Source organism: Tenrec ecaudatus, chromosome 18, assembly GCF_050624435.1.
Source record: "Tenrec ecaudatus isolate mTenEca1 chromosome 18, mTenEca1.hap1, whole genome shotgun sequence".
Lineage (NCBI taxonomy): Eukaryota > Metazoa > Chordata > Mammalia > Afrosoricida > Tenrecidae > Tenrec > Tenrec ecaudatus.
In genome coordinates, this window is record NC_134547.1 from 33,888,946 (window position 1) to 33,907,474 (window position 18,529).

The window sequence follows — 18,529 nt, forward strand, 5'->3', positions numbered from 1 at the left end:
TGATATATAACAACCCCTCCCCCAAGGGGGATGAACAACAGAAATGTGGGTAAAGGGAGGCAGTAAGATATGAAAAAAAATGTATCAAGGGTTCACGAGGGTGAGAAGGTGGGGGAGGGAGGGGAAAAAAGAGGAGCCGATACCAAGGGCTCAATTAGGTCTTCCAGCACAAGTGCATGGCTTTTGTCGACATTTTCATCTACCCAGGAAGTTGATGGATGTCCAGAACGAGGTTTATCATCAATTGAGATTTCACATTTTTTGAAACGAGAAAACCACCCATATACTTGAGTTTTGCTAGTAGCGCTCTCCTTGTAAGCTGTGTTCAACATCACAACAGTTTCTGTGGCTGTTTTCCCAAGCAGGAAACAAAATTTCACAATCGCATGCTGTTCTCTTAAAGCGCCTATCCCCAAAAAAGATTTAAATGAAACTGCTTTCACGAAAAAAATTTCACTGTGACCAGAGAGAACCTTCCCAGGCGACCCCACTGGGAAGTTGCTCAATGCTCGCCTAATGGGATAAAATGCATACTAGGAAAGCTCCGCCCAGTGGAGATTTTTTCCATTTTTTGGGGGGGGGGAGTACCCCCGCATATTAACTTTATAGGAATTGTTTCTCCCCGACAAGACAGAGGAGAACACATGCACCCACAGAGCGAGGGGAAGGGCAGGGAGGACGATTGATCATTATTGGGAGAGACAGAGGGGCGGGCTTCAGCGACTGTTAGCTATCCCCTCTGTCTTGTCGGTGTGTGAGTGTGGGCACTCAGGAGGATGCGCCGACCACTGCTTGAACCCTCTGTGAGGCTCCCTGCTCCACACCCCACATGTTTGAGGTTGGGTTCCAAACACAAATCCGGAGAATGACCCCCTCAGGAAAATCCCGTAGGGAAGTGGGGCTGGGAAGGAAGAGGTCAAGCAAGGATGAAGTTTCAAGAGGATAGCTTTTGGCTCAACCTTTCAGGGGACCTCTGGCTCCCAAGGGCAAAAGGTCCTGCCAGGCCTTGGCTGGGGAGAGGCACAAAGGCTTCCTTTTCCAGGTATCTGGGGAGTGCTTCTTCCTCCTTCGCAGCCTGAGGACATGACACAGCCTGGCCTGAGGTCAGTGAAGGGAAGGGAGACTGGAACTGGGACCAAGGGAACGCAGACAGAGAAGGACAGCATCTGTCCATGGCTTTCTTTAATCTTTAGAAAACGCCTTTCAGATAGGTTCTATTGTTACTCTATTTAATAACTCGTGACTCAGAGCTCTTTGAAGAATTGCCCTAGTCTGAGTTACTACACAGGAAGCTTGTGGTGCCATGTGTAGTGTATCTGCTAACCACAAGGTCAGCAGTTCAAAATCACCAGACTGCTCCTAGGGAGAAAAAAAGATCTCATAGTTTCATAAAGAGTTATATAGTCTGAGAAACTCAGTGCTACCCTGTCCTATAGGGTGGCTATGAATTCACTTGATGGCAGTGAGTTTGGTTTTTGGTTTAAGATACTGCACTTTCTTTTGGGGCTAGCTGAGCACCGGCTGGGGTCCACAGACAGCGTGCCTCGGTTGTTGAACTGCCCGAAAAGCAAAGTTTGAAAAACAGTCAGCTCTGTGTTCGTAACTTTACTCCATAGTGAAACCGAAAATCGGACTTGGAAAAACCTGGACAGGCTGAGAGTGGCATCTGGCCGTGGACACAGCGGGGCGATGTTTCAGTCTGCGTGCCACTGTAGCTCCGACCACGTAGAGTGGTTGTTTGTGTTCGTGTATTAAAACATTCGTCATTCAACAGAAAAGTGGCTGAAAGGAGACCTCGGCCAGTCAAAGATATGGCAAAATAATAATTTGTAAATTATCAAGGGTTCTTGAGGAAGGAGGGAGTGGGGAGGGAAGGGAAAATGAGGAGCTGATGCCAGGGGCTTGAGTGGAGAGTGGATGTTTTGTGAATGATGAGGGCAATGAATGTACAGATGTGCTTTACACAATGGATGGATGTATGGATTGTGATAAGAGTTGTATGAGCCCCTAATACAATGATGTAAAAATATTGCCATTGTGCTTATTTTTGGCCGTTTATTTCTGTAAAATATCATAACCTTGGCTCTAAAGAAAGTTAGTGTCACTAGCAGTAAAGCTGAGAGGAGGAGTCTGAGAACCACGATAGAGTTAAAGAAAGAAGACATTGTGACGTTTGAATCAGGTGGCCGCTTCTCTGATTCGTGGACTGACTACAATGTGGCTAACTGGCATTATGATCAACACTTTGTGTGTGTGTGGTGGGTGTGGTGGGTGAAGTAATTAAAGCGGCTCATGCAGAGAAGGGTGTGAATTCCTTAACTACAAACAAAGAACCCAGACCATCAGAGGGTGAAAGTGGCTGTTAATGTGGATGAATCTGAAACAACTCAATGGTGATGGGACATGCAAGACAGCACTTGGACAGAAGGCTAGCGGCCTCTATGGCGATTGAGTTAAATGAATTTATATCACTGGAAAAAGGAAGTTGTAAGTGCTATTTTAGGGCTTAGGACCAATGATTGGCTTTTCCATTATTTCTTATGGGAAAAGTATGTTAAGTTCTCAAACTTTTCTGTGTTCAAACACAAATTTAGAATGAATTGATTTCACCAACAGAGGCATCACTTTATAAAGGTCAACATCTTGCTTCAAGGTGGAATAAAGTAGCGCTATCCATCCTCCTGGTTCAATGTGGCAAATCAGACTGAGGCCAGGCAAGCACTAAATACCCTCATTCCCCAAGCCTTCCTTCCTGGCGTCTTTCCGCTTCCTCCCACTTCTTCAGATTTCACTGAGAGTTCTCCACTCTTATGACCTGCATAAGAACCCCCCTCTCAGGGTCAAGGGAAAGAAGCGTAACCCAGAAATCAAGCAGGGCTTCTAGTTTAGATGAAGTTCTCTCCTCAGTCCGATCCCGTGGAGCACTCTGGAGCAGAAGGGTGTGTTCTGCTTGGAGGCAAAGGAGCAGCTTTGCGGTCTCACACCAGCCATCTGGCCTCGGGCCACTGAAGGTGGGGAGTAGGGGGTGAGGGGTGGGCTCAAAGGGACACCTAAACTCCTCAGGTACTCCTGACACTTTTTATAAGTAAAATGATTGGAAACGTTCAAAGGAAAGTGACCTAAGACAGTTAGAGTTAAGAGCCTTTAGTATTAAACTCGGTAAAAAGAGATTTCATTGGCTTTTTTGAGTGGGTTACCAACAGAGACTGCCTCATGGTGGGGAGGGAGTGGACCAGGCTGTAGAAACTTTGAGATCGGAGGTCTTCTAAATTGGTACCAGCTGAACTCCTGGAAGCCATAAGGGTGCTCTAATTAGCTGATTAGAGGTTGCTGTTTATCAATTAGTTGCTACTTATATAACAAGGAGTACTAAGTACAGCACTTAGAAATCCTTGTAATGAAATATTTTTCCTTTACTGAGGTTTTGTTTACATAGATGCACATTAGTTTAAACTTTCTGACCTCATTTGCTTCTAAAAATTACAACACCATAATTTCCTTTCCCCAAATGCATTGACTCTTAATTAATCCTAACCACTCTTGAGTGTTTCTGATTTCTATTATCACTATTTAAGGTTGAGATGACTTTTAATGGATCTAAATCACATATTCAAATTAGTTTCTTTTCCTAAAGTTATAATGACTCAATATCTTATTTGATTTAGGCCCAAAGTGTTACCTGAAAGGTAATTTGATTGTTTTACAATTTAAATCATCTGTGTGGAATAAAATTCATTAACCTTATTTACATGTGTGCAAAATTTTGACACTCTTACCAATTAGCATTTAAAGAATTATGCAATATTTTACAACATAAAATGTTGTCTTGTGCTGCAGTTCTGTCATCTGCATTTCTGAACCTGCTTTGCTGCAGAAATGGGGTAGGTGTTGATTTTGAACTTTGTTTAAAACTTTGGTAATTCAGCTGTCCAACTAGACTAGGACTTGGCAAACTGGGGCTTGACAGCTATATTTAGCTCTTTTGGTACCTATGTGTGGCCCGAAGTAAAACTGAAAAAAAAATTAAAGGCTATTGTTCAGATAATGGTGATTTAATATCTTTGTAAAAATATATTTATGGCTCTCAGATATTTTTTTCAATTGCTGTGAGGGACAGGATTGACTCTTCCATCTCAAGACTGTCTACCTCTGGTCTAGACAGTCTAACAGGTATAACATTGTCTACTCCAGGGACTGAATTTTAGCATAATCCTGCTAGGTTGATGGGGAGAGCTGACTCCCCAGAGCTTCTGGTTGGGAACTTCTAATGAGTGTTTGAGACCATAGGTTGTAAGTGTCTAATCCTGGTCATAGACTCTTCTTCCAAAAGCTATTCTAGAAAAGCCTTCACCCTGAGTTCCATAGTGCCTTGCTGGACACAGTTGATGGAGAGCGTTTCTAAAGCAAGCTTTAAGGAATAGATGAGGCAGCTCACAGAGAAGTTGGTCCAAAGCACCCATAAGGCTTAATGTAGTGAATGCTTCTCAGGCTGTGATTTGAGTTCAGGCTTTGCCACTTACTACCTGTGCGATACTATGTCACCTGTCACCTCAATTATGGACACAGCCTCTTTGAAGCACGAAGTATAAAGCACTGCATCAATCCTTACTCAAGAAGCTTTCTGTGACTATCTACTACTACCTGACTAGACAAAATCTCTTACCAGGACCAATAAAGTCTTCCTTCTCTTGGCTTCTAGCCACTGTATCTTTCATTGAAATTTGAATTTAGCATTTTTCCTCATGCTCCCAAGCCTTTGCATGTGTTGCTCCTCTGCAGGAAATGCCTCTCACTTCCTTTTTGGCTAAGTCATCTCTTCATTATAATTCTGGATTCTCCTTGTGACCAGACTTCCTGGATGGGGGAAAACTCTCTGAGTGGGTTCCCATGGTGCTCCTACAGATAAGTTAGTTGCTGGTCCTCTTTCCTTTGTGTCCCTAACCACAACTGCGGTGTCTATTTTCTACGGTGGTTATCATTTCTCTGCTAATTGAAGGTTCTATGAAGGCAAGGGGCAGTTGGCATTTCTTTATTCTTCTTACTTATTACCTAGTTCAGTGTTTGGCTCCTTATTTAAAATCTACTAAATTAACAATGAATTACTAAGACTTTACAGATCTCTTAAGATCAAACTCACTGTCACTGAGTTCATTTTGTACATAGTAATCCCATGGACTAAGTAGAACTGCCTTTGTGTGTTTCTAAAATTCTAAATCTTTACAGGAATAGAAAGCCTTATAAGACAAGAAAATCTAAATATCATAATGTCCCAGCGAGGTAGATCTCGAGGGAAAATATTTAAGCTAGGCGCCTAGCACAATCCTGAGCCCTTGGGGGATATTTAGACTCGTAAGAAGGAAGCCAGCAGTGGTGAGGGTAGGACTGGAGCTTAATCAGTGGGCCAGTTGTACACAGCTGCTCTCAGCTGCAGAGAAAGAAAATCACACCACAGCTAACTGCCTCATAACACCATGTCTCACATTTTCTCTTTTAAATGTAGTGAGCAGTAAATCAAGGACCTCTGGTGGTGCTGTAGGGTAAGGGTTGGAGTGCAAACCACAAGGTCAGTGGTTCAAACCCACTAGTCACTCTCAGGAGAACGATTAGGCTACTTGCCCCTATTAAGACTTTCAGATTCTCAAAACCCATTGCCATTGTGTTGAATCCGACTGAGCAGAACTGCCCATGTCGGTTTTCAAGAGTATAACTGTTACAGGAGCAGAGAGCCTCATCTCTCTCTTATGGAGTATCTAGTGGATTCGAACAGCTGACCTTGTGGTTAAAAGCCCAACATGTAACCCACTATGCCACAAGGGCTTCATTGTTAAGACTTACAGCCTTGCAAACTGTGTTAGGCTGAGTTGACCAGAGAAACAAACCCAATGACACTCATACATGTGTAAGAAAGAGCTTTATATGAAGAAGGAATTCTAAATGTCCCAGCCCAGTCCAACTCAAGTCCATAAGTCTGATACTAGCCCGTCAGTCCCTCTTCAGACTCACACATCACATGCAATGATGCAGAATGCAGGAAGATCACTGGCTGGTGGGTGCAAAGTCTTGTGGCTCCAATGGCAGTGGATGCATGTCCGTGGCTCTGGCAGTGACCAGAGTCCTCCAGCAGGAAGGTGAAGCAGAGAGACCAGGGGAGGTCCCCAGGCTCCTCCGTTTGAGAAGGCCACACCCCAAGGAGGCACCATCAAGCTGTGTCCTGATTGATAGATTGACTACCCGCCCTTTACACTTGTATATATCTTCAAGTTGACATGGAAGTATGGAAAAGCACAGAAACTCTGAGTGTTAGAATTGACTAATTGGCAATGAGTTGGGGGCAGTGACTCACAGTAACTTTGAATTCTACACGTCTGTTTATTCAGCCAGGGCTCTGGTGCTGCGATAATTAAATGCTCAGCTGCTAATTGAAAAGTTGGCAGTTCAAACCCCCCAGCTGCTCTGTGGGATAAACATGAGGCAGTCTCTTTCTATAAGGATTCCAGACTTATAAAACCGATGAGGAGTTTTAGCCTTTCCTATCAGGTCACTGTGAGTCATAATTGATGCAGTGGTAACTGGGTATTTGGGGTTTTAGTTGATTGAAACATTATTCAAAATAGCCAACAGGCGAATCAGCAGCCCAAATGCCTGTCAACATGCTGTTGTTGTTTGGCGCCATCAAATTGGTTCTGATTCCTAGCCCGGTACAACAAAGTGAAACACTGCCAGGTCCCACACCATCCTCACAATCATTCTTATATTTGAGCCCTTTGTTGCAGCCACTGTGTCAGTCCATCTTATCGAGTATGTCCTATTTCTCTCGCTGCCTTTCAGCTTTATCAAGCATCATGTCCTTCTCCAGGAACTTCTCTCTCCCGATAAATGTTCAGAGCCCGAGAGAAAGTCCCACCATCCTTGCTTTTCAGGAGCATGTTGGTTGTACTTCTTCTAAGGCAGATTTGCTAGTTCTTTTGGTAGTCCACGGCACTTTCAAGATCCTTGGGTAGCACTATAATTCAAAACAATGAATTATTTTGTGGTCTTTTTTATTCAACGCCCTACTTTCTATCAGCATATGGGTGGATAAATAAAATGCACTAACTTTGTACAATGCAATACGATATGGGCATGCAGAGAAATGTGAGAGAAAGTCCTCGCCTGGAATGCCCTGAATAGATGATGCCTTCAATCAGCCCCCAAAGGAGTGTGGAGCTCAGTTCTACCAAAACCTGGGAAAAGAACCAGGACTTGAAAAATGAATTTCCTATGCATAATACAACATGTAACCTGGAAAATACTATGTCAAGTAAAATATGCCATACATAAGAGGGCAAATGCTCTATGATCCCACTTTAAGAAATATCTAGACTAGGCAAATGTACAGAAACAAGAGTGAACTAGTGGGGAGTTATTGCTTAAGAGGCACTGAGTTTCTATTTAGGGTGCAAGAAATGGTTAGAGGTAGATAAATATTGATGGTGCATTGCCTTGTGAATACAATTAATGTCACTAAATTTTATGCTTAAATTGGTTTGAAATCAAGTGCAATCCATTGCTTTTGACTTGATTTTGACTCTTAATGACATTATATGACAGAGTGGCACTGCCCTATGGGGTTTCCAAGCACCATCTTTACAGAAGCAGACTGGCACATCTTTCTCCACTGAGGACTGGCTGGTGAGTTTGAACCACTGTTGGTGTATCTTAACCACTATGCCACCAAGGATCCTTGGAATGGTTAAAATGACCAAAACATTTGTGGTATACATTTTACCATCACAGACATGATTTTTAAAAGAATAATTAATAATGGAAATGAAAATAGTTCCTTGATCATGGAAGCTTTGCTTTGAATGTCAAATGCCTCCCAAGTTCATAATCATTCATTTCTAAAGAGAACACCTGTTGAGACTGTATCACTTGCCAGGTTCTGGTCTGTAAGGCCCAGTCTTTCCCTGGGTCCCTGTGTCTCTGGGAGCTGGGTGGATAGACATCTTCTACTCAGGTGCATACGTGGTAAAGACTTTCTGCCACGATTTTTGTGACTTCTCAGTTTTATTGAACGTGAATTTTGCCCATGAAGGCCATGGAGAGAGAGAGTTAATCTGTGAGTAAATCTCCCAAGTTTCCATGGCCCAACTCACCATAGATCATAGGGCTAGAGCTATGCTTGGCTTATGCCTTCAGGGCACTCATGAGGCTTTTGGGGGGTAATTTCTATAGGAAAACTGAACTCCAAGGATTGTTGCCCATTCCAAGAAATATGCAGCACTGGGGTATACACCCTTTCCTTGCAGTGGGAAATAGCTGCCCAATTGGAGGCATGTGCTCCAGGTTCATGCAGAGAAGGGAACACTCGATCTTGGATCTGCCACGGGTTTGATGGCCTTGGTTAGGCACCTCCTCTTTTCAGCCCTTGACTCTCCTTCTGCAAGATTAACATGTTCAGATTAGGTTAGAGATTCTGCATCTCTTAGCCAAATAGCATTCTCCAATACCTTCTGACCCTGGCCATGTCTACAGTTATTCAGCCAATCCACTGCTAGATTGTACAGGGCTTTCACTTGCGGTCTTGAAGCAAGACGTCTTTATTTCTGCTAAGATGCAAACTATTATTTTTTAAAAAGCAAAACCAAAATCCCTTTTATGTCAGTACACCCAAGGCAGAGCTGGTTTATGGCCAGTAGCTGGGAGGTTGAGGAGCTTTGCCCACTGCAGTCCCACACAGTGCCCAGTATATGTGAATTCCTGCTGGCTCACTGGGAATGATATGCATAGCAACCCTTTCTGATTTTTATCTGCTGTTAAGTCTCTGCTCATGCCTCAAGGCCCTGCTCCTTTGAAGTTTACTATTCTGTGTGACTGAGCAGAAATTATGACCCTTGAATCTCCCTGGCATTTCCAGGTCTTCAATAGTCCTGAAAACATGTCTGCTTTGTGACTCAGTTGAGCAGTAACTTCAGCTTCTCCAAGCCTCACAGCCCTCGGGGTAGAGCAGGGTTGCTAAACAATCATAATTCTGACATCACAGGGCTGTGCACAGGACCTTAGCCCCCTGAAAACTCTCTTTCTGAGTGACTCAGAAAATATTGACAGTGTGCTTTAAAATGACCCGGAAACAGCCAGCCATGTTCGAAATGGGCTGTCATGTCCTGACCTCTCCAAATTGACCCAGAACCTCAGACATGATCTTATTTGGAATTAAGAGTCTTTGACCTACTAATTCTTAAATTCATATATGATCAGAGGACTAGAATGGCCCTACATTTTTTTAAAAAGGTGGTGATATGAAGACAGACGCAGAGATTAGAATTATGCTGCCACAAGCCAAGAAGCCACCTGAGGCCACCAGGAGCCGGAAGAGATGCAGAAGTATTCTCCTTGAAAGCCTTCAGAGGGAGCGTGGCTCTGCATGGCTCTGCAGCTGACCGTGGCTGTCAGTGTTCTGTTGTTCAAAGCTACCTGGTTTGCGGTGGTTTGTTGGGACAGCCCTGGAACACGAGTATCATATTCTTGTGCACCAGGCCCGCATTGATGCTCTCCTTCCACAAACCACGTTGAGGGTGAGAGCTCCTGAGGCCACTCTTGTTGCCCCCTTCCTTGTCAGCCACACTTTTCTGCTCTGCACCGAAGTTTTGGGTTTCAAGTAAAATTTCCCAAAGTGACATTGGCTGAATACTTGGGATTTCATATTCTGTTGCTCTGAGAAGGTTTGCTTTTATTTTTGTTTCTTCAACCATCATAATAAGGCGTTCTAGCATATTTTCGGCAGCCCAGTGGCCTCTGGCTGTCTGCATGGTTCACTTGGTCTTCCCCTCACAGTTGCATAACGATGACAGGCATTCTAACCATCGTGCCCTAATACAAGGAAGGCATAAGGGATTTTCCACTTGTCTCTCTTATTCTAATCAGAGAAGGAAGTATTTTCCACAAGCCCTTAGAACTTCCTAAAATCTCATTGGCCAGAATAAGGTTACAGGCACTTGCTATTCTTGCAAGGAAGACTTGGAAAGTGAGCCTATGAGATGGAAGTCCATTCTTGTGGAACATGGAGTAATTAAGAGGGAGGGAGTGGGGGGCTGGGTAGAAAACCGGTTGTTGGGTGGTGATGAGCATGCTCACCTTGGTTTTCCTCCCGGGACCAGGCTGTGGGCATCTCGGCGCTCAGCACTGCTGTGCCTCAAATCTATCCGAGAATGAGCTTTTCTTTTACTCTCCGAAGGGACCCCTGGTAGCAGAGTGAGTTACCAGTTGGGACTGCTAATTTCAAGGTCAGTCGATCGAAACTACAGCTGCTCCCTGGGAGAAAGATGAGGCTTTTTAGTCCTGTAAAGGTTCATAGTCTCAACAACCCATTGAGACTTTTCTCCTTTGTCCCATAGGGTCACTCTGAGTTGGACTTGACTTGATGGCAGTGAGTGAGTTGTTTGGCTGAAAAAAACATGGTACCCTAGACCAATGTTGTGGGATGAGTAATGACTCCAGAGATGTCTGTGGCCCAGACTCCAGAGCCTCTCACTATATTCCCTTACACAGCAAAAGGAATTTTCAGATGTCATCATATTTACGATCTTGGGATGGAGAGAGTATTCTGGATTTTCAAGGTGGAGAGGGAGCAACAGAGTCAGAGAAAATGATATTTAGATGGAAACAGAGGACATAGCCTGTGGCTCTGAGTCTCTAGATAGGCGGGCAGTAAAAGCTGGAAAAGGCCAGGGGCACAATGTCCTGAAGAAACAGCTCTGCCAACACCTCGCTTTTAGCTCTGTAAAACCCAAGGAGCCTTGGTGGGATTTTAAAGCACTTGGCAGCTAAGGATAAGGTCGGTGATTTGCACCATCTGAAGGTTCAAGAAAAGAAGCAAAAATGAAGGAAATCCTTAACGAGATGAATTGGCACTTATGAGCTCAAACAGCACTGACCATGACAATGGCACAGGCCTGGCAAGGTGTGGGTACCTTATACACAAGGACATTATGAGTTGGAGTCAACAATTAACAGCCAGACCCGTTTTGGACTTCTAACTCATAGAAAGATAAGATAACAAATGTGTGCTAAGTCCCCACATATGTGGCAAATTATTAGAGCCCCTTCATTGTCTTCTAGAGGCCTTTTCTCCCTAGAGCCTTCCCTGTGTCCTTGGGCCTCCCCCTGCACATCCCCACCCCCACCCCATTTCCATACGCAGAGCCTTGCTAAAAACCCACATGCTAATGGTCTCCTGGTATCCTCCTCAGTCAGTCTGAAGTCCTTCACGATCTTGCTGGGGATTTTGTTTGGCCAATGTCCCTCATCTGTTGGGAGTGTGAATCTCTGTCTCAAATAATCTCAGTAAAAGTTTCTCATCAATGCCCACTAGATCACCTTTGACCTGAGAACACTGGCACTCAGTCCCCATGATTAGTGACGGGTATAGTGATGGGTAAAGCAGCAAGGTTCGCAGGCCTTGGATCACCTCTGAGCAATGGTACCAAGGAGCAGGACGTTGCTTCCCAGTGAGACCGGGGGTGAACAGAACCAACTAGAAGATGAATGCTGGCATGGCAGCCATGCAGCTCCTGGCACGTCTCCAGCCCAGTGAACGGTGCTCTCATGCAGCAATGCTGGTGCTGAGTATGAGTATTCACATCGTGGTGAACGTCACAGCTCTGCAGGTGAGACCTGGCTCTGACTTGAGACGGTGTTTTCGGACAGAGGATAGGCATGTGCAACAGTGTATTGATGGAAAATAGCACTTGTGGTGACTCACTGTAAACACCCCTACCTTTTCAGCAGGTGAGGAAAACTAAAATAGTAGATCACTCTTTGATACCCCTACTTAAGACACCTGGTATATCCTACCATCTACCTTAGATACGTTTGTGGGCCTGCGGGATCAGGTCTTCCTGGTTGTAAGAGGCTGACACTGACTCTGAATGGCCTGCCTTCTAGTGTGTTCAGCAACACAGAATCATCGGAATCTGGGAAACTGCTGAGTCAGCAGCTGTACTTGCTCATACTTCATCTCCCACATCCTCATTCTCTGCCCCAGATCTCTTCTTTGAACTTGTTTGTCTCCTCTGTTTGCTCTGTTCCTCACACGAAGTGGTGGCCTATCCTGGGTCCTTTCTGTATCTTAGCTGCTTTGCTTCATGTTCCATTGCCAATCAACCCAACCTTCCTTGGCTCCATAAAGGCTGCAGAAGAGAGATGGGACTGAAACCATCACCAGTGGAGGAGGTGATGCTGCCCACCTTATGCTGCTTGTCCTCAGCTCATACACTGAGCAGGGCAGGGGGAGGGACCCATTATCTGAGAATAAGTTATGTGTATGGGTTTAAGCCCTAAAATATGTCCAATGCAAAACCTTTACCCCAAAGGTGAAAGGTCAAGGAAATGGGCCAGTTTCACTCCAAGGTGAAAGGTCAAGGAAATGGGCCAGTTTCCTCCTAGAGGATTAGAGATGATCTATCTTACTGTTAATCAGGCACATAAAAACAAACAAACATTGTACATGCATTCAATGGTGCATTAAAGATGTTTTTATAAGTTTTATTATTTTAAAGAAATCTTCATAGATTATATGGAGGAGATGAACCTTGAAAACATTATGCTGAGTGAAATAAGTCAGGCATAAAAGGAAAAATATTGTATGATCCTAATAACGTGAAATATATGGACTAGCCAACTGTCTAGAGACAAAAGTCTATAGGATGGCAGGGGATAAGAAAGAGGCATTGCCTGAGAGCTCTTAAATTTTTTGCAGGTGATGGAAATCTTTGGAAATAATAGTGGTGATGATTGCATAAGATGATGAAAATAATGACTGAATTATATGTGTAAAATGAGGAGCTGATATCAAGGGTTCAAGTAGAAAGAAAATGTTTTCAAAATGATGATGGCAACATATGCACAAATGTGCTTGACACAATGAATTAATGTATGGATTGTGATGGGAGGTGTAAGAGCCCCCAAGAAAAGTATTTAATAATTAAAAAAGTAAAAGGAAGCTGTTGAAATTAATTTTAATAATATATTTAATCCCCCCCCCAAAGAAAACAAAACAGATCCTCAGCTGTCAGGCCTCCTTGAGGATGTTATTGACTTGGAAACCCATACTATTCGGGGCACACATCTTTCTCAGTCTAGTTCACATCCAATTATGAACCCATGAGGGGTATAAACCCCAGCCCTCACTGACTAAAACACCTCTGCAGGGCTACTACAGGACCCAGACTCCCGGGGTGTTGCCTGGGGTCTTTGTTGGTCGTATATTACAATACAATTTTCCCTCTGCCCAAGATTCCACCTTGCCCTCTATTCCACATTCCTGCCTGGGAGCTGCTGCTCCGGGAACCCGCTCCCTGGTGGAATATCCTGAGCTTTAGCCAGTCTGGGTGCAATGAAGTTAAGTCTGTGCTCAGAGCAGTCCAGCTTCATCACAGCAGGGTTGCCTTTTGTCCTGTCCTCCTGTGACACTTCCAGGAAGCTCTGAAGCAGAGCAGAGAAAAGCCAGCGGGCTGGCTGCACAAGTCCCAGAGACAGGGACCTTGAGGAGAAACACATGGTTGTGCTGTAATGTCCCATAGCATAAATGTGCAAAGGAAAACGGCGGTCATGGTCAGTCGGCTTCACACAGAGCCCATGTGAGGGGGCTTTGCTCTCCCCCACAGGATAAAACCTGGGCCAATTTGTGGACCTTCAATATGTCTTGAGATCACAAGACAAGTAACTGCTCAAGAACATAGTGGTGAGTGTTGTTTTGTTGTTGATCACAAAGAACTAAACTTCCTGTTTGCCTACTCCCATGCACAAGAAAATCAAAGCAAAAACCCAAGGAGTTGATAAAAGCCCAGGGAAATTTCTCTACACTCATCTTGCATGATTTACAAAATTGAGGTAAGGGCCACCACAGATTTTTATTATTTGTATGTGGTACCAATAAACTAGTTTGGTCTGCCTGCAGTCACCTCCCAACCTCACAGCCATTCAGAGTTTTGCAGAGAAGCAACCTTCCTGAGCTCCATTCCTGTGTTATAAACAAAAATATTGAATGACTCCCAGCTGGCACCGGTCTTAAATGAGAACCCTCAGTTTTCCAGCTCTTCCCGAAGCTTCCCTCCTTTTCTCTTGTGTCTAGTTGACGCCATCAGGGAATGTTGCACTAGAAATGGAATCTTAACTGACCGGGTTTTTTTTCTTAAGGATTTTCATCTTAATAATTCCCCAAGCAGTAGAGATATGAGACCTTATGAGAATGGAAAAAGATGCACTGATAGGTCTGAGTCCTCACTGAGATTTGAAGACAAGACCCTTCAAATGCTGGGCTCTGGGTGGAAACTCCGCTCTGACTGCTGCTGGCCTTGAGACCAACCACACCGTTCTCTTTCTGACCTGGGTTTTTGTCTTGGGAGGAAGATGTTGGTCATAGAATGAATAATTCCAAGCTGCCCCCTGATTTGCAAGTCCTTTGTTCATATTTGGGCGCAGAGTAGCAAAGAGCTCTGTGTGTGAGGGAAACGCTGGTGTTAGGGTTCTCGTCAGTGCTTCTCGGTCCTTTTGGTGGGAAAAACTCTAAGGCCATGTGTCATATCGCCAGGCTAGATGAGCCAATTCTCAGACCCTGGAGGCTCCCTAGTCAGGGTGAGATTGACACATGTCCCAGATTCTCCCTGTCCCTAGAGAAAATGGAAGGGAAATTTTTCATTTGCGGGAAAAGAGGGCTCCCAAGTAGACTGTGGTGGTGATTACACAACCCTTCTTGATAGGACTGAACTACTGCATTGAGTGATACATTAATAATAGCTCAATAAGGTTAAAAAGAAAAGCCAAGTCATTATTTTGAAGTGTAGTGTACATCTATGTGAATCACAATTTGCACTCCCTTCCTGGGGTTCAGTGGGACTTACATCTGTTTAGAAGTCTAGAAGCAACCATAGATGTTGGAGTGTTTCCAGGGAACATTCACCAATGACTTGTAACCATCTGCCCCAGGCCATCCCCTAGGCACTGTCCCAAGGATATCTCAAGGACTCATGAAGGATGCTTGGGTTAATCTCATCACTTGAGCATTAGAGAGTTGGTTTTGTTAGCATATGGGATTCAATGGAATGTAGGGACTTAATGTCCCTAGATTATTATCTGCCAACATATCCCCTTTCCAAATTTCAGGATCCCATGTATGCCCTGGTAATGTCCCTCCCTTAAACATTAGGCACCTTTTGAGGCTGGGAACCCAGTTGGCATTGAAATCTACTTACTTTTGATAAAACTCATATAAGTGGGGGGGAAATCGATGTATTTGAATTGTGGTACTGACAGACTACTGGAAGAATCATGGACTGCTAAAAGAGAAAACACATATGTCTTAGAAGTATGACTAGAATGCTCCTTACAGGCAAGGATGGCTAGACTTTGCCTCATGTACCTTGGGTATGTTATCAGGAGAGGCCCATCCGTGGAGAAGGACATCATATCTGGTAGAGTGGGAGGGGGCAGAGAGAAGAGGAAGCCCCTCTATGACATCTTAACTCCAAAAATGACCTGAAGCATAACAATTGCGAGGAAGGCTCAGGACCAGGCAGTGTTTTATCTTATTGTACAAAGAGTCATTCTTCTTTAGAGCTGACTCGACAGCACCTAACAATAACAGTAACATGACAAAACTATGGTTTGGGTTTGCAGTGACATCCGATGTGTTACCAAAAGAAATAGGCTTTTGTTTCCAGGTACACCTGAAACTTTGAGGTTTGTTTTGAATGCAGTGCTGAATTATGACTCTGAAAGCCTGAACATGTCTTTCTTTTACCACTTTATTAATTGTAAGTGGGAGCAACCCTTTATAATCTACACCAAGAAAATGGTGGACACGGTTATAGAGGCTGGACAGTTCCAAGTCTGTGAGTCAGATGTCAGGCTGGAGGCTTTTCCTGAATCATACAGCTGCAAGGGCTGATAAAAACAAGATTCGCTGCTGAATCAAGTCTGAAGAATTGTAGGTAAAAATGACAAGCCAGACCAAGATTCAGAGCCAAAATCAACGTAGCTTTTCAAGACCATGTTCATGTATTAGACGCAGCTTATATTCCCTAAGAAACTTTCCTTCATTTGAATTGCTGATCATGGAAGATTTCATCGTACACACGATTCCATCATGGAGGATGACTGCATCTTAACTGCTATCCCACTGAGACTCCTGGCCCTGCCAGGTTGACACACAACCTTTATTATCGGTACTAAGGACGGTCCTATGAGAATTTCATTGGGAAACTTTATCCCGTTCAGCACTGGTCTTGTTTGCTCAGATTTCTTTTTGTTCCCGAAACACAAAGAACTTTATCAAGAAAGAAGTTTTGAGTCCATCAAGAAAGGCAGCACTGGTGCTTTGCTGTGTCAGAAATGGAAGAGGGCAGACGTCACTGGGAAGGTTAGGGAGTAGAGCACATAAGCTTTGGAAGGCTCTAGACCTAGATGAAGGACCTACCAAGAACCAATAGCGTCACTTTTGATAGCTTTAATTAATAAAGTGTTCCTTTGATCTTATAGCAATACTTTTTGACCCACCCTCATAAATACAGCTAGCAGGCTTGCCTTCCTTGAGGGAGGGACACAAATCACGGTCCTTTAAAGCTTACTCTGAGTTTTGGACACAAACGGAATCTGTAGGGAAATGTCAGGGCTACAGGATGGATGGGTGACAGTTTCTCCATGAAATTCCCTAATATCGCCCTTGCTACCCTCAAGAATGAGCCAATGCATTGTCCTGATGGGTAAAAAAACATTCCCAGCACAACTTTCCTGAACTTTTTCTCACCAATGCTGTTTTCAATTTTTTGGTAACTTTTCTATAATAAACCCCTATGATTAACTAACAAGTTTACTCCCTTGAGAATTGTATAATACTGTGACCATCACCTTGGGAGCTGACCTTTATACCTTAAGTTTAACTGGATCAACGGAACCTTTAGAAACCACTGGATTGATTGGAACTGTTTAAAAACAACAACAAGACATTTTTTAAATTGTGAACTGTGTGAACGTTTACAGAGCAGACTATCATCTTATATTTAATGATTCGTATACATACGGTTTCATCTCTTTAATTGCAATCCCCTTCATGTAAGTCACCCATCCTACCTCCTCTCTGTTTCCTAACCCCTTTCACAACTCTTCGGGACTTTGTCCTTGGGCAAAGGATGCCACCTTGATTATAAATGATTAATTATTCTAAGGTAGGCACACCCCACTAGCATTATTATTCTGCTTATAGACCTGTCTATTGTTTGGCTGACAACTGAGCCACTTCACTCTAGACCCAAAGAGTGACCAAGGGATATGACCTTGGGAGATCTACCAGTTTCTGTTTGACCAACAAACTTAGTCCCTTTCATGATTTTGGATTTTGTTTCCCATTTTTCTCCCATTCTATCCAAGATTTTCTGATAGAATCCCTTTCAGAGCAGTTGGCAGTGCTAACCAAGCACCAGCTAGTTCTTCTTGTCTCGGGGTTGTGGAGACTCCTCTTTGCATTGACCCTTTTATTTAAAGGCGTCCCAAGGAGGCGGAGATAAATACAGTGCTGAGAGAATTTGTCTGTGGCTCTATTGTACTGATCAAAGAGATATTTCAATACATTTTGTTTGGAAATAAGCCTATGTATGTATCAGCTGGATCTCATAATAGTCATCATTTTTTACTTGTCCTTTTGTTTTGGTTTTTCTCACATTAAATTTTTTTACTCCTACTTACAGGCACAGGAAGATAGACAGAGCATTTACCATTTCAGTGTGGATCCCAAGTGTAAACAGGTATGCACACATATCCACACACAGGACTTTCCAGAAGTGCTAGTATATTTTAATTTCTTTGTTTTCTATGAAATTTTTTGGAGGGCCCTTTATGTGTATGTCTGTGTGTGTATGTGTGTGTGCATGTGTGTGTGTGTACTGCTTCAGTGGTTTTTGCTTCTCTGGAGAACCTAGTTCAAGACAACAATTCCCTCTTTTCTAAGAACTTGAAAAGGGAGTTCTGTTTTTCTGGTGAGATCAGATTTATAAGCCTACTTTTCTCCTCACACTGCCATCTCCTCCCTCTGTGGCACACAGGAAGTGAAAACTATTATTTCCTGCACATTTCCAGGTCAATGAAAGCCAGATGGTGACAGCTCTCTTCTTGGGGTCACATATTTTCCCCAAATGATTTCTCCATTGTTTCTGGGAGCCATCAAATTGACCTCCCACCACTTGTTTTTCAGTTTGCCTTACTGAGGTGGCTTGTGTGTTGCTGTAATGCTCAGCTATGTCACTGGTATTACAAATGCTAGCAGGGTCACTCAGGTTTCAGCAGAGTTTCCAGACTTAGGACAGAAAAGAAAGAAGGAATTGGGTGCTCAATTTAGAAGAATTAGCCGCTGAAAACCTTATGCAAAGCTTGGAAACATTGTCAGATACTGAAGGCCTGCTGAATGGAAGTAGAACATTGTTGGAGACAGTGCCAGAGATGGGCCCTCAGGTTGGAGGGTGCTTTAAATGTGACTGAGGAGGAGCTGCTTCTCAGA

At 43.7% G+C, this 18,529-nt stretch overlaps 1 protein-coding gene across 1 annotated transcript in view; it reads left to right on the plus strand.

Annotated features, from left to right (window-relative positions):
• Positions 1-11,522: 11,522 nt before the first annotated feature.
• The window catches only part of LOC142431689 (ran-specific GTPase-activating protein-like), a 166,357-nt gene continuing 159,350 nt past the window's right edge, over positions 11,523-18,529 (plus strand). Inside the window, exons 1-2 of the mRNA XM_075536692.1 lie at positions 11,523-11,648; positions 17,724-17,780. Coding sequence (XP_075392807.1) covers positions 11,523-11,648; positions 17,724-17,780 — 183 coding nt within the window. The remainder of the gene's footprint in view (positions 11,649-17,723; positions 17,781-18,529) is intronic.